This window comes from Chiloscyllium punctatum, chromosome 32, assembly GCF_047496795.1.
Source record: "Chiloscyllium punctatum isolate Juve2018m chromosome 32, sChiPun1.3, whole genome shotgun sequence".
NCBI classification, from domain to species: domain Eukaryota; kingdom Metazoa; phylum Chordata; class Chondrichthyes; order Orectolobiformes; family Hemiscylliidae; genus Chiloscyllium; species Chiloscyllium punctatum.
In genome coordinates, this window is record NC_092770.1 from 46702167 (window position 1) to 46718367 (window position 16201).

At 39.9% G+C, this 16201-nt stretch overlaps 1 protein-coding gene across 5 annotated transcripts in view; it reads left to right on the forward strand.

Annotated features, from left to right (window-relative positions):
• The window catches only part of LOC140458136 (voltage-dependent calcium channel subunit alpha-2/delta-4-like), a 491615-nt gene extending 477371 nt beyond the window's left edge, over positions 1–14244 (forward strand). For 4 of the 5 annotated variants that reach the window (XM_072552257.1, XM_072552258.1, XM_072552260.1 and 1 more), the window contains 3 exons: positions 10967–11079; positions 12995–13077; positions 13824–14244. In XM_072552257.1, coding sequence (XP_072408358.1) covers positions 10967–11079; positions 12995–13077; positions 13824–13925 — 298 coding nt within the window. In that variant the 3' untranslated portion in view covers positions 13926–14244. The remainder of the gene's footprint in view (positions 1–10966; positions 11080–12994; positions 13078–13823) is intronic. The other variant, XM_072552261.1, reaches the window with a different exon arrangement.
• Positions 14245–16201: the final 1957 nt, after the last annotated feature.

Sequence of the window (16201 nt, forward strand, 5' to 3'; positions counted from 1 at the left end):
TGAACAGTCTTGCAGAACAGAAAGACATATGATATGATATACATATATCATTAAGGAATCATTACATAAGCTGCTGTCAATGGCTAGGCCCTTGAGATAATTCATGATGTATTAGGCCTATGACTCAGACAGAAGAGTGCAGCAGTTATAGAGGTCCTACATGGTGATGTAACCTTCCAGTTAACATTTTATGCATACTGTCTTCAAGTAAAGAATCCAGTTGTTTCCCAGTATTTGTCATGTTGCACCATTGCTTTTGTTAAAAATTAGAATTTCCCCACCCCATGAAAAAAACGTGAGAAATGGCAAGCCAATTGAGAAAATGCAGCAAGAAAAATGAAATTCTTAAGATTGAGGGGAATAAAAAGGTCAATTTTGTGCATTGGGTTTTAACAGTAAGAAGAAAATCCTGGTAGTGAGCAGTACGGGGTCTATTCGCTTTAACATTAATTATTACCTAATTGCACCTCATTTAGGTGTAGATTGCTATTTTTCTAGGTAGTGCTGAGAAAGCAGACAGAGACAATTCCCAATAAGAAAGTCTGTGCAGGTTCTTGGAAGCCACAACCTTTTCTAATCCTCCACCTTGACCAGCATTCTCCAGCATCTCTGGGCATACTCCATGGACACAGACTGCTTGTACACTTCATCCACAGGGTATGACATTGGATGTGCTTCTAGCAAATGGCCATGCCTCAAGCTCCAGAGAAGTCATCCTCAGCCAAACCAAGGATGACTGAGGGGATACTGGCACAGTAAGTCAAGGGCTTTGCTGAATATCAGTCTAGGGACTTGGACATAGTCAACTGGCCATATGGAGTCACAGTCAATTTAGTAGGTCCCATGTAACTAGTCCAAGGATTAAAGGAATGTCAGCCAGGGAGCTACACTGGTATGAGTCAGAGGTCTAGCCAGTCATTAGTCAGAGCTTTCTGTCATGTCAGTCAGCAAGGGTGGACGACAGTCAGTCTTGAGGATCTACTCCATGCAAGTAAAAAAAGAGTAACTGCTATGTTTGGGAAAGTCACTTCTGGGGATTAGAGTGAGCACTCTGATGCAAAAGGGATTATAATTGTGAAGGGAGGCAACCAACAGATAATGGTAGGAGACAATATTGCATAGGAAGACATAGAGTACTGCAGGAGAGTGTGTTGATGGTTACCACCTTTCTGGCTTTCAGTGGGGGAACAGTGTAGAGCAATGTTTGTCAGAACTAGGTTGAAGGCTTAGGGATCAGGTGGTAAAGAGGGAAGATTATGAACAGGTAAAACATAAGACGACCTGGACCATTCAGCCCTGTGAGCTTGCTGTGCCATGCAAAAGCTCAGTGCATCTGTTTGTGTTCCAAATTTCACATTTCCACTTACCCCAATAACACTTGGTTCTCCTAAGGTCTATTCACCTCGGTTTTTAAAATATTCAATGACCTCCATCCGCACTGTTTGCTGAGACAGAGTTCCAAAGTTACACAACCCATTGAAAGAAAATAAAATCTTCTCAATGTCCTGGAAGAGTGCCTCCACATTTAATAGAGCATTTCTTGCTTCTAGACTCACCAAAAGGAAACATCTTTTGTGCATCCACCTTATCATGATTTTATGCACTTCAGTCAAGTTCTCTCTCAATCTAAATTCCAGCCTGTTCTATCTATCGTCAAAATAATCTGCCTATTTCAGGTATCAATCTGGTAAACTGTCTCTGAACTGCCCCAATGCATTTACATCCATCCTTAAATAAGGAGGCTAAAACTCTACTTATATATTCGAGATGTGGTCTCAAAGCCCTGTACAACTAAAGCATAATGTTGTTATCCTTTTTATTGTAATTAAACAAAAACAAAAGTAAGATCCTTTATTACATGCTGTACCTGCACACTAAAAATGTTTTGTAACACATGCACCAGGACACTCAAATCCATCCACAGTTGCGAATTCTCCATTTATGGAATAATTGCTTTTCTCCTGCCAAAATGAACAACTTCACATTTTCCCACATTACACTCCATCTGCCATGTTTTTTGTCCACTCACAACCTATTTCTGTAACTTCCATATATCTTCTTCACAACATCACAAGACAGAAGAAAAGTATCATTTGCGAAATTAACTACCATGCCTTTGCTCCCCTCATCCAAGTAATCAACTCAATTTGTGAAAAGGAGATTTCGCACAGACCCCCATAGAACTTCACACATTACATCCTGTCAATCCAACAAAAACTCATACACATACTCTTTTTTGCCAGCCAATCTTCTGTTCATGATAATGTTGTCTCCTATAAAATGAGCATTTTTTTTTACAATACCCTTGATGTGGCATCTTCTGAAATGCCTTCTGGGAGTACAAGTAGAATATGTCTACAGGCTCCCCTTTATCCGCAGCACGTTTACTCCTTCAAAGCACTCATGATTTCCCTTTAAGGCAGTTGGAAAAAGTTATCATGGTTTTAAGATTTAAGTGCACAGCTATATTTTCTACACCTTCCACGTGACAAATCATATTACTTAGTGTTTCAGTTATATGACAGTTCAATTTCCATTTCACTCTGTAGTCTCAAAATTGAAAACCAGACATGAATATGGCAAGTGTTGCTAGCCTGATCAGTGCCTTCTGAATGTAGATTGAAGGTCTCTGCATTCTCACACAGTTCTAGCTCCGCTTCTGTGTAGGTTAAATTTGCAAGGAAAGATAAATTATCATTTTCTCTCTGCCTGAGATGGTTGTTCACATGAGTCAGAGTTCATTTCTTCTTGCTGAAGGATGGTCCCTCCCTCTCCAGACTGACCTGCAAGGAGTTGGCCTTGGGTGAGCAGAATGACAAAGTTGCCTGATCCTGGGCATTTCACAATCCACATAGGTATATTGCCTTTTGTCTATATGCCATGCTAAATTTTTTAAAAAGTAAAAACATCTCCTATCTTCATGCATTTATGGATAAATCTCTCAAAAGTGATGCACACAAGTTCACAAATTCTCCAGAGGACTGTCTGAACAGTTCCTGTTGATTAAGTCAGTACAACCACACACACACAGATCCTGTAAAGTACAAAGCAATGTGTTATTTAGCAGCTGCCACAGCATCCCAAACCATCCTCCACTTTTGTACCACTTCCACCACTCCCTCTCACTGGTACTCACTGTTTCTTTCAGAATTGAGTTGTATGTTTCTGGGCTGAAAAAAGTGTGTTGCTGGAAAAGCGCAGCAGGTCAGGCAGCATCCAAGGAACAGGACAATCGATGTTTTGGGCATAAGCCCTTCTTCAGGAATGAGGAAGGTGTGCCTGAAACATCGATTCTCCTGCTCCTTGGATGCTGCCTGACCTGCTGCACTTTTCCAGCAACACATTTTTCAGCTCTAATCTCCAACATCTGCAGTCCTCACTTTCTCCTTGTAGGTTTCTGGCCAAGTTTGAGGATTCTGGAATGCTTCATATGACAGGCTTCTTTCTGGTGTCAGATTCAAACTAAGAAACAGAGAACGTTTACTAACAGAAAACAGTGTCAGTGACTCAGCACACCATAGCAAGGAACATTTGGAGCAATGAGAGAGTTCTAAGAAACTTATGCTACACAAAATGTGGCTACAATGGGATATTGGTAAAAGGTTTTTTTTAATACATGCTGGTAGTGAGCAAGTCTTGGCACTCAAAATTACATGAATAGGCTGGTAGGAATAAGTCAAATAAATTAGAATTCAGATTGGGTTCCAGAATTGGCACACTGATGACATACTGTTAATGCTATATTCTAGTATGGGCAAAATGCTATATACTTATTCTTTGGTTTATCCTTAAGTTTTATAGGAGAACAAATTGGTGTTTCCATTTGGCATTATTTTTCAGTCCAGAGACCTTTTCTTCACTTGGTTTCACAGGGGATACAGAGTGGAAACAACATTTAAATGATTGGCCAGCTTTTGTTATATCTGCAGCATGGTAGCCATGAGGAGGATTTTTTTTTCTGACCCCATCACATGTTCCACCTCTTTCATACAGGCATTTCAGTTCTTTGTATGCAAATAAACTACTCTTGTAGATACATCATGCATCTTCTGGAGGGAAAACACAGTCAGCTTCTATCAATAGTGGCTCACTAACCCTTTAAAGGGATTTAGCACGCCTGTGGACAAAACAAGATTGGTACATTATTTCATTAGATAGAAATGAAGCATCCAGTACAGTTTGCTCATTACTCACAGTAACTAAGGTTGTATTTTGAACCAATTATGGAATTAGCCATGATGTTTTCAAAGTAGTTCCCTGTTATAATGTATTTTCTTTGTATCACAGTGGCTCAGAAGATGAATGGGTGATCTGATTGAAGTCATCAAGATATTAACAGAAAGAGCCAGGGTAGATAAAAATAAATCATTTCCAAATGGTTGAGGATTCTAAAACTAGGAGACATAGTCTGAAAATTAGGGCGAGGAGAGATGTTCAAAAGCAATTTTACACTTAGAAGTGGGAGAATATATGGTACTCTCTTTCACAAAAAAAAGAGAGTGGATGCAGGATTAGTTATGAATTTTAAATCAGACGTAGATAATTTTTTTGTTAAGCAAAACATATTAAGGTATAAAATTGGCCAAAAGGTAGGTGTGTGGATTTAGGCCACAGACCAGCCATTTCATTGATTGGTGGAACACACTCAGGAGGCTGAATGGCCTATTCCTGTTCAACATTACTGGAACTGTCCAGTAGATGAATGTTCTAACCAAAACATTGTGTTAGTGAGCACCTTCCAAGCAACATCTTATTCTGAAGCTGCTTGCTGACAAAACAGTTGAAGACTATTTAATTCACTTTCAGTTATGGTACAGCCATCGTAGGATCATGGAATCCCTACAGTGTGTAAAGAAACCGGTTAGCCCATCAAGTCTGCACTGACCTCAAATAAAAAGCATCCCACCCAGACATTTTTATAATGTTGACTGGGGGATAAATAGTGACCTGTATATGAAGATTGAGGATAAAACTAAGTACTGCAATCAGGTTTTACATGCCCGGTCCAAGATGGTGATGGAGTAGGATGCTGCAGCTGAAGCTTGTCCACTCCACCATACTGCTTCTTTTCTCGGCCTTCCTCTGTCCCAGCCTATGACAACTCCTGACCTCCAGCAATGACTCCTAGTCTCCAGTCATCGAGTCCTGGCCTGGTCTAGTGACCTCCCAAGGCAGTCTCCTGACCTGGTATGGAGTGATTGCTCAGACTCACGATCCTCAAAGTGAGGCCCAGTGTGGCCTGGAGCCAGGGCCTAGTACAGACTGGAGGCTAGATGTCAGCATGGGATCGGTTGGAAAACCTTGGTTCTGGACTTATTTCTGCATTGCAGAACACGTTTTCTCTCTCTCTCTCTAGTTACAAACATCTTATAAAATAATCTGTACCTAGGTGCCTTTATACCCAAGATGGCACTATAAGTGGTGACATAAACCTTTTTACTGTACTCATCAAGTATGTGACAATAAAGCTCATTCATTCATGTCCACCTGAGAGAGAGTAAACAGAGCCTCAGTTTAAAGTCTCATCCAGCATCTCCTACAGTGCAGCAACTCCTTAGCTCTCCACAAGAGCATTACACTCAATTTTAAGCTAAAATGTTTAAGCCCTCAGCCTAACTCAGAAGTGTCGAAGAGTGGTGCTGATAAAGCACAGCTGGTCAGGCAGCATCTAAGGAGCATGAGAATCAGGAATGAGGCTTGTGGCCCAAGGGGACCAAGAGAGCGATAGGTAGATAAAAGTAGGGTGAAGGTGATAGGTCAGAGAGGAGGGTGAAACCAATAGGTGGGAAGGAAGATGGACAGTTCAAGAGGGCAGTTCCCAGTTATTCTTTGGATCTGGGATAAGGTGGAGGGGGTGGTGTTTGGAGAAATGAGGAAAGTGGTGAAATCCACATTGATCCCATGTGGTTGGAGGGTCCCAAGGCGGAAGATGAGGCATTCTTCCTCTGAAGTGTCGGGGTTTAGGATTTGGTGGTGGAGGAGGCCCAGAGCTTGCATGTCCTTGGCGGAGTGGGAGGGGAAGTTAAAGTGTTCAGTCACAAAGCACTGAGGTTGTTTAATGTGTATGTCCCAGAGATGTTCTCTGGAACGTTCTGCAAGTTGGCATCCTGTCTCCCCAACATAGAGGGCACCACATCAGGAACAACGGACAGAGTAGATGAGGTGTGTGGAAGTATAGGTAAATATCTGTCAGATGTGGAAGGATCCTCTGGGGCCTTGGACAGAAGTAAAGGCGGGAGGAGAGAAAAAAAAAGGAGGGTGAACTGGAGGTCAGGGTGGAAGGTGTTTGTGACATTGAATTCTTCAACCTCCTCATGGGAGCACAAGATAGCACTGATCTAGTCATTGATGCAGTGGAGAAAAAAAAGTGGGTAATGGTGCCAGTGTAATTGCAGAAGATGGACTGTTCCACATACCCAATGAAGAAGCAGGCATAGCAGGGGCCCATGTGGGTGCCCATGGTTACTCCTTTGGTCTGAAGGAAGGGGGAGGATTCGAAGGAGAAGTAGTTGTTGAGGATGAGGACCAGTTCAGTCAATTGAATGAATGTGTCAGTGGCAGGATTCTGGTTGGGTCAGTGTGAGAGGAAGAAACAGAGGACTTGGAGTCCTTCGTCATGGCAGATAGATGTATATAGGGACTGGATGTCCATGGTGCAGATGAGGGGTTGGGGCCTGTAAAACTAAAGTTGTGGAGGGCGTGAGTGGCATCCTGAACGTAGGTGGAGAGTTCCTGGACCAAGGTGGACAACACGGTATCAAGGTATGCAGAGATAAGAGCAGGCTGAGACGACAGGTCAACCGAGGCAGTCAGGTTTGTGAAAAGGCTTGGGTAGGAGCGGTATTGGGTTCCCAGAACATTAGGTTGGAGATCCCCAGAGGTGATGAGGTTGTGGGTGGTCTGGGAGATGATGGTTTTGTGATGGGAAGTGAAGTCATGTTCAAGGGGGTAGTAGGAGGAGATGTCCGCAAGTTGGCACCTGGCTTCAGTAGTGTAGAGGTAAATCTTCTTCTAGCTATTGCATTCCCAGCTACCTTACCCCCAGCCCCACCCCCCTCCCATTTATCTCTCAACCCCCTTGGGGAATGAGGCTTTGTGCTTGAAATGTCAATTCTCCTCAGATGCTGCCTGACCTGCTGTGCTTTTCTAGCAACACACTCTCGACTCTGATCTCCAGCATCTGCAGTCCTCACTTTCTCCTAACTCAGAAGTGACCATGCTACCAACTGAGACAATTGTTGCTTTTGTATATTGTGAAGACATGGAGACAGACAGCAAATCCAAATCAGCCTTTCTATCTCTGTATTCACAAGCATTATAAAATTAAAACCTTCAAAAGTCCCTCAAAATTGACAGTAACAGTTCCAAATCAGACTTTAGGAACAACTACTCAGACTCTGAATAGTTAATTCGAAGCACCAATTTTCCAGCTTAAAACGAAAGATTTAATTATGTATTAAACTTGGGGGGGAAAAAAGAAACACAAATATAGAAGACAGGAGCAGGAGAAGGCCATTCAGCCCTTTAAGCCTGCTCCACCATTCATCACATTTGTGACTGGTCATCCAACCCAATTGCCTAATCCTCCTTTCTCCCGACAACCTTTGATCCCATTCAATGTTTTGGCATTCACTATTTCTTGTGGCAATGAATTGCACAGATCCACCACTCTTTGGGTGAAGAAATGTCTCCTTATCTCCATGAGAAGTGTTCCACCCCAAAATCACAGTGTGACCCCTTGGTTCTGGATGCACCCACCATTGGGAACATCCTCCCTGCATCTACCCTGTCTAATCCTGTTGAAATTTTAAAAGTCTCTATGGGATCACTCCCTCACTCATCTGAACCCCAGCGAAAACAATCCTAACCTAGTCAAACCTCTCCTCAGTCGTCAGTCCTACAATCCTCAGAATCAGCCAGGTGAACTTTCCCTTGAGAGAAAGAGCATCCTTCCTCAGAAAAGAAGACCAGATCTGCACTCAATATTCTTGATGTGGCCTCATCAAGACCCTGTATAACTGCAACAACACATCCCTGCTCCTGTACTTCAGCAAGATTAAACAACAAATAATCTATGATTTCAATCCAAAAACCTTTGTTTTCAAGCCATTTGGACAAAAGACAGGCAGACAAATTTGCACCAGCCATTACCATTGAAAGAGAATCAAACTATTTCCCCTTGATATTCAATAGCTTTACCATTGCTGAATCCTCTGCTATCAACATCCTAAGGGTTACCAATGAACTGAAGCTTAACCACACTAGCCATTTAAATACTTTAGCTACAAAAACAGATTGAAAGATAGAAATCCTGGAATGTGTAACTTACCTCCTGACTCCCCAGAGCTTGTCCACCATTTCTAAGGCACCAGTCAGGATTGTGATGGAATACTCCCCACTTACATCGCCAAAACACTCAAAAAGCTTGACGCCAACCAGGACAAAGTAAACTTCTTGACTGACATCATATCCACATTAATTCACTCTCCACCTCCCTGACACTCTATAGCAGCAGTATACTACGTGCTAGATGCACTGCAGAGATTCACCAAGACTCCTCGACAGCACGTTCCAAACCAGTGACCACTAACATCTAAAAAGAATAAGGGCAGCAGATACATGGGACCACCATCTCCCCTCCCAGCCTCCTGCCTTGAAAATATATCACTGTTCCTTCAGTTTCACTGGATCAATATCTTGGAATTCCCACCCTCATGGCATTATTGGTCTACCGACACCAAATGGACTGCAGCAGTTTAAGCAGATCACACTAGCTTCAAAGATAATGAGGGATTGGTAATAAATGCTAGCTGAGGCATTGACATTTACATCCCAACAATGAAAAAAAAGGGTAAAATCCTCTTTTCTTTTTTAAGAGTCCAAAAATCCTGACAATGTTCTAGTCAATTTCAAGATATTAGGCTTGAGTTCATGTCATGGAGAAAGTGAGGACTGCAGGTGCTGGAGATCAGAGTTGAAAATGTGTTGCTGGAAAAGCACTCCGTAGATGCTGCCTGACCTGCTGCGCTTTTCCAGCGACACATTTTCAGCAGTTGAGTTCATGTCATACCATTCTCAGCTAGAAGAAAGAGATGCTGTACGACCCTCTTGTGATGCAGTGATGGTGTCCTGACCCCTGGACCAGAAGGCCTGACTTCAAGTCCCACCTGCTCCAGAAAAGTTGTAATAATAGCCCTGAACAGGTTGATTAGAGAAATACATGTTGTCCTAATAGCTGAACTTTTGGCCTCCATCCAAGTGAAATCGCACTAAAAAGGAATGGACCAGATGCACTAAATTCCAATATTGACTTTGATGCAAGGTCATCCTTTTACATACCTGACAAAGTGATGTACTCAGGAAGTTGACACAGTGAAATACAGTCCACACATGCTAAGCTAACTTTTTACGATAGGTCTGACATCACTTACAATGTCATTATTCATCTTCATTGTCAATATGACACTTGAAACCTTTCACGTTGTTGATACATTGTGGTACCAGCATACACAGATGTACTATAACAATCCACACAGTCTTAAAAAAAGAAAACGGTCAGCTGCAACACCAAAGATTCCAGCTGCAACATCAATCTCGTTCGGTTTGGTCTCAGCCAATCAAAGCAGTCTATGCAGGAAGTGTCAGATGATGGCCCCATTAATAAGACCATTATCAGCACATGGCCTCAATGCTTCCAACAGGTTCCTTAGCTAATCTGGTCATTCAGAAACAAAAGTATTTTAGAATTTAATCAAAAGCTGAATCCATGGTAATTTCACAAGCTGCAAGTTCTTTATGATCTTTCATATAGAGATCGCATGGTACTGAATAAAGTGTTTAGTTCATGAATCCATTTTGCCTACCATAAATAAAAAGGGCATTGATCAACTAATCAAGTTACATCAATTATGTCAACTCCACCAACTTCAACAGTTAAGAACATCTCCCTTTTCACACAAAATTTCTAGGCCAGTGTTAAGGGCCCGACCAGACCCCCTCAAAATATTGAGAAGGTAGCCTATACCCTAACTTTCTTATTCTAAAGGCAAATGTAACATGCTGTGTTCCAGATACAATGTGATTGATTAAACTACACAGTGTGAAGCAAAACACTATTTAAAACAATATATTTAAAGGACAAAATAAAGCACTTAGAATAAATTTATCTCTATTGGAAAACTTAACAGAATAATAGATACAGTAACTATTAATAATTAAATGTTCCAATATAATAACATCCCATGTCACTCCCTCTGACAAAAACAGATTTTGTCTCACATGGAATCTAGTAACCTGGGAAGAGAAATCCAGCTTTTGACTGTAATCAAGAGAAGAAAAACTGTCTACTTCAAGCCCACAATAGCAACTGCTTAAAGCTAAACCTATTTTTTTTTTAAAAACTACAAATCTTAGTTTGTGAGATCTGGCCACACCTACCCAGGCTGCTTCTGTTGGTTCAAATTTTAAAACAATTCTTCAAGGCCTCTCAAAACGGTTTACTGTAGTGTTTTTTTCTAGATTGCTCATCACTTCTGCCTTAAAAACTCTTCAAAAGAAAAAAAACAACCAGGACAAAATAAGGTAGGAGCAAATTACTGCAGATATTGGACAAAATGACCTCTTAAAAGCCACAGCATCACAACAATCACAGGCAAACAAAAAGGAAGTTCTCAACAAACTTATAGTCACTGAAATCATGTTCCTCATCTGCTTAATTTTTCTTTTAACTTATAATATGCATTTGATTATTTCACTGTCACTTTCTCAATCCCCTTCAATACTTAACTCCCCTTGCCTTGGTAAATGCCCCAGACCAAATTATCCCCCTTTCTTCCCCAGTGTGCACTGATGGAGTTAAAACAGGGAGAATGATCAGCATGCTTTGCCTGATTTGACTGGAGAAAATGTTGAAAATATCCTTCTAATTGTGTGCCTCACAGTTGCTGTGTACTTTCCTCTTTTCCAGAATATTTGTTGTGCAGAACATTGAAAATAGTAATCTACTCCTCCTAGCAACTGAAGCATACTGTGACTGCAGCATCTTCCCACCAGTAACACTGGAACCAAATGAAGTGAAATATATCCTTTATAAGAAAAACATATATTGCAACAATGTTACATTAAATTTAAACTGGCAAAAGCACAAAGGAGGGGAATGGAATCTGTGTCCACCTGTGGTCAACCAAATTGATCACATTTTTGGCCTTGTTCTTCCATTAATAAGAAATCAAAAGATTCCTTACTCTTTATTTGTAATAAAAGGAAAAAGGTCAGTTGACAGCTTACGGACCTCCTTAATAAGTACACTCTTGCCAGAACTTTGACCTCCCCTTTATTAGCCCTCCACATCTGAAAGAAATGAAGTAGAATACTGGTATAGGGTCTTGGGATCCTGTGACATTATTGTAATGCCCCTACCTCTGGACCAGGAGGCTTAGTTTCAAGTCCCACACACTCCAGAACATCTGCCTGAATAAGGTGGTTGGAAAATTAATAAAAAATGGTCGAGTTCTGTGTAAAAAGTATAGGATCTTAAGACTGTTATGGTGCAGTGGTAGTGCTCCAACAGGTGGGCAAGGAGACCAGGGTTCAATTTCCAGACACTATAGAGATACATAATAATATCACTAAACATGTTGATCAATTCTTTAAGGAAGTACATGTAGGGTCATGTGGTAGAGACCTAGTATTGTCAGTACTAGAACTTCAGGGTTTAGTCTGTCCCACTTGCCATACAGGTATGTCAAAACATGTTTGAATAAGATGGTTGTTTTCAAAAAGACATGCCTTTGACAAGTACTGCATCAGAAAATTAATAAATTTAAAACGGTAGTCACAGTTAACAGATGAGCTAATTGTGAATTAAATGAGTTTTCACTGGAGTCACTTTAGTTTACTTTACTTTAGACCTCTCAGGAGGTAATTCTTTAAATGGCTAGTGGAGACAATTCTTTAATGTCCCATGTCCTGACACAAAGACAAAGACAATCTAGAAGATATTCTTTTGCACAGGATATGCATTTCAACTGGTCTGGGAGGGAGAAGAATAGATTAAGCAAAAGCCTACCTGATACAGGCCAGAGCAACATACTTTATTATAAGATTTTTGTTTGGATTTACATCTGGTGTTGACCAATCTCAAAATAATTTCTAAAACTTCTTTTAAAATTACCATGTCTGAAAACAAAAAGGTATGTTCAAGTTTCTAATTGCTGAGTACAATCAGTGGTCAGATTTTTCAAGAAACTATATGTAGGTTCAAGAGGACAAAAGTCATTTATTCAGTGTTCATTTTCTATTCACATTTAAATTCTCAGGAGTTGCTTTGTCAAATTTTTTATTTTGTTGTTTCCCTTCCACTAGCACCATTCCTTGTACCACAAAAACGTTTTCAATTGAAAAGCTTCAATAAAATGCAACTGTATCGACAGAGAGATGGCTAGACCTAGTCTTAACAGATAACATTAAAAGGAACACTTACAGGTGAACTAATGGCACTACTTGAATATGCAAATTCTTAACTAATCTTAATTTAGGGTGGGCTCTTCAGAATTACGTCAACTTCAGTTCATCACATCTTGGCTAAATCTGCATAAAAAAATTATGATCACAAAATTCAATTTGTCCGTATGTCTCAAAATATTACCAACTGTATTTGAAGGCATTGACCCTGGCAACAGGGTCCAGCACTGTGGAGAGCCTTTCCACAGGGAAATATCAGCTACTACTAGGAAACAATGACACACCAGCCATCTGTCAACTCCAGCCAGTCTCTACTTCTTTCTAGGCAGAGTGCAATGTCAATCTATCATGATAGTAATATACAGTAGCACAAGACAACTTTGCAACACATGAACATCTGCTGCAGGTTGCACGTTTCACTGACGTCTGAGATTTATATTTACTAATTCTACAGTAGAGAGCTCAATGTTGTCAAATGAGGTGACTAATAATCTACATTAAATTACATAATCTTTCCTTGACCCCTGTGTAAATAATGCATCAGTGAAGTGTGAACGTATGCGAACCCAAAAGTTAAGGCGTCGACCCAATGCATGCTATGCATTCCATCCGGAGGTAAATGCAATTCAAGACAAACTCTGTTCTACCACAAAAAATCCACTTGCAAAAAAGTACTAGAAAGTGAAATGATGCTATAATCTTACAGTTGTTTCTTTAGTACCAGGTTTTAATATCACAATTTCACTATCATTGAAAGTAGTGCATGATAAACACTTAAATTTTGCATAATTTGTTTTTGAAAACGCGAGGATATTCAGAGGATCAATAAGTTGGTGCATTAAACACAATAAAATGGTAGTATACAATTTCCTTTCCTGTCAGTTCCTTGGCACATTGTGCTTTAATCTTTCTCTAAAGATCAAGCTCACGCAGTAGAATAATAGGTCATACCTCTCTGAGACCAAGAGCAGTCTGAATGGTGTCACTTCAATGTCAGTTACAACCTGAAGTTCTATTTTTTTTAACATATATGCATTGACCAAGAGATGGCAGAATATTGACAGGGAAACAAGTGATTCATTCCATACCTGCTAAACTACCAATTTCTTTTTACATATCAATGTCATTGAGATTGTCTTGGCTGAGGGTCTAAATTGGCTTGAATAATATTTCATGACTGAATAAACTGGCAGTGTTCACTGTTTTGGTTTGTGAATGCCACATAGTCAGTTGGGTAAGGTGCTGACATTGTGCACAGATCTGACACTCAGCATGCATCAGTATCTTCTGAAGCAAATTCTAAAAGCAGAAGAAAGGGTCTTAAATAGATGTTTTAATGATGATTTATATTCTCTCCACAGGAAAATGCAGAGGAGTGTGGAGGAGCATCAGGGATTTCTCTGGCTGGAATGCTGCTTCTACTTAATGTGGGCGTAGCTGTTACCGTTGCTGTTTTACAATGACACCATAGTGCTGACCAACATGCAACGCACTATTTTAGAAGCTTTTCTGACAGATGCACAGAAGGCAATCATTCAGGCCTATTTCTATTGAATTGTTAGCAAACATATGTAATTGGACAACAAAACAGGCTAAGATTAGAAAAGAACTCGCTCAGATAGACTTCAAACTGTTTTCTTGTTCACCAAAGTACTTCTTTTCCCCCTCTTACATTCAAAATAGTATAATTGAAGAAACAGCACAAAGGCTGTACTGCCATGATGTAACAATCTCAACAAATGGTTCTAATTAGTGAAAATTAAACTTAATCAATTTCTTCTCCTGGATGGACTCCTAATTGTTGTTGGTCAATGATGATATGGTCTGCTTGATAAGTGGCTGGTGCTACTTCTGGAGTCTGTTAGAGTGTAAATTCTTTTATGAAGTTACCACAAGCCGTTCTTCCAGTAGTGCAGCTTAAACCTGGAAAATTCCCCTTTGCTACCTCTTTACTTGGTTTGAGAAAATTTATGAAATCTTCACTTGCTAAGAATGTCATGCTTTTCCCAGGAATCAATTCTTTTTTTAAATATAACAGCGTTTTCAACACTGAGGAAATGGAGATAACTCTCCACTCAGCATGGCACAGTTTAGAAAAAAAAGTTATATTTATGAAGCGGAGTTAACAAGGTTCTGCCAAAACGTCTATTACAAAGAGATATCACATGCTGAAAACATAGTCAGGATCAGTCACAGATTTTCAGATACTTCTGTGGGAAATGCCACACTAAGTTGTTCATTTGTGTTATTGGATGCTTGCAAATTGCAGGCCCTCTGTCCCATTGAGCAGTGTGCAAACATATCTGTATCAATGTCGATTCCATAAGTGCAATCACGTTACTAATATTTCTTTAAGAATCAATCAATTCGGCAGGGAACATGATTTTCGTTTTGCTGAAGTGGAACCATCATACATGGTACTTCTATGTAGCAACCTGGATTCTCCTTGCCCAAAACACTTCTGTGGCCAAAGCAGACAGTTAGTCTGCTTGGCACTTACTAGCACTTCTACCTGTGATTAACTGTCAGCAGCAGCTTCTCCATCTCAAAGCAAATACATCTCACTATGGGAAGTAAATCTGCAACCTGAAACTGTGCTGACTACTTACTTCATGGTCTAAGACTCAGCATTCTAATGTCCAGTGATACATTAATTTAATAATGTTTTGCTTTATAATCTTTTTCCATACAAAACAATGCAAATGGATTTCCATTGTAAACCATATCCATGATTACACCTCTATTCAAGTTTGTAAATGACAATTATTTCTCCCTCAACCAGCAGCCATAAAAACATGGCTTATGGTCATATTGTTTTTTGTAGGATTCTGTTCTGCACAAGATGGCTTTCATCTTGATCCATGCAACAACAGTAAGTGCACAATGTAACTCGGCTTTTAAATCTGAAATAACCTCATGGGAAACAAACAAAGGAAAAAGTCCAGTTGTGTAATGGAACTGAATTAATGCATACAATTGAAAGGTCATAGATGCTAAAAACAATTTCTCAACTTATATACAAGATATAGGAACAGAATTAGACCATACAGCTTATACAGTCTGCTCCACTCTTTAATCATGGCTGATATGTTTCTCAATCCCATTTTCTGGCCTTCTCCCTGTAACCCTTGAACCTCTTACTAATCAAGAACCTATTTATCTCTATGTATCAGCAATACAATACTCAAAAATATGATTCGCCCATCCCAAAAGGCAAATAAAGCTTTCCAGAAAGCTGTGGCAATTTGAGTTGTAATGATAATAGTAAATATGGTCTACTGAATTTCAGCATCCATCATCTTATTATTACCCCTGAGACCTTCCCTGAATTGAAATGGTTTATCAAACTAAAATGGCCGTTTTTGAGGCAAGATGATGATAATGGGGCCAAACTCTAGCATACACAGTGAATTATATTTCAATAGCTGCTTTTAAGCAGCAGGGTAAAAGGAAGGAAAATAAATTTGTGGCAATGGGAACTGGAACTTTTCCTCTCATTGCTTACATTTTCATCATCTCTGAAACCAATAGTTATTCAAAAGCAACTTAGGAAAAGAAACATTCACCAATAACAAAGACATCTACAGATTCTACTACTGCTGAGACTATGATAGTGTTATAGTCTTAACTTAATACTTAGTGATTTTGCTAAGTGATAAATTGCTCTTCCTATTTGTACAACTCTGTTACAAACTGGTGTTTGCTTGTACATGTTGCATTTTTCCCCAGGGTTAATAGA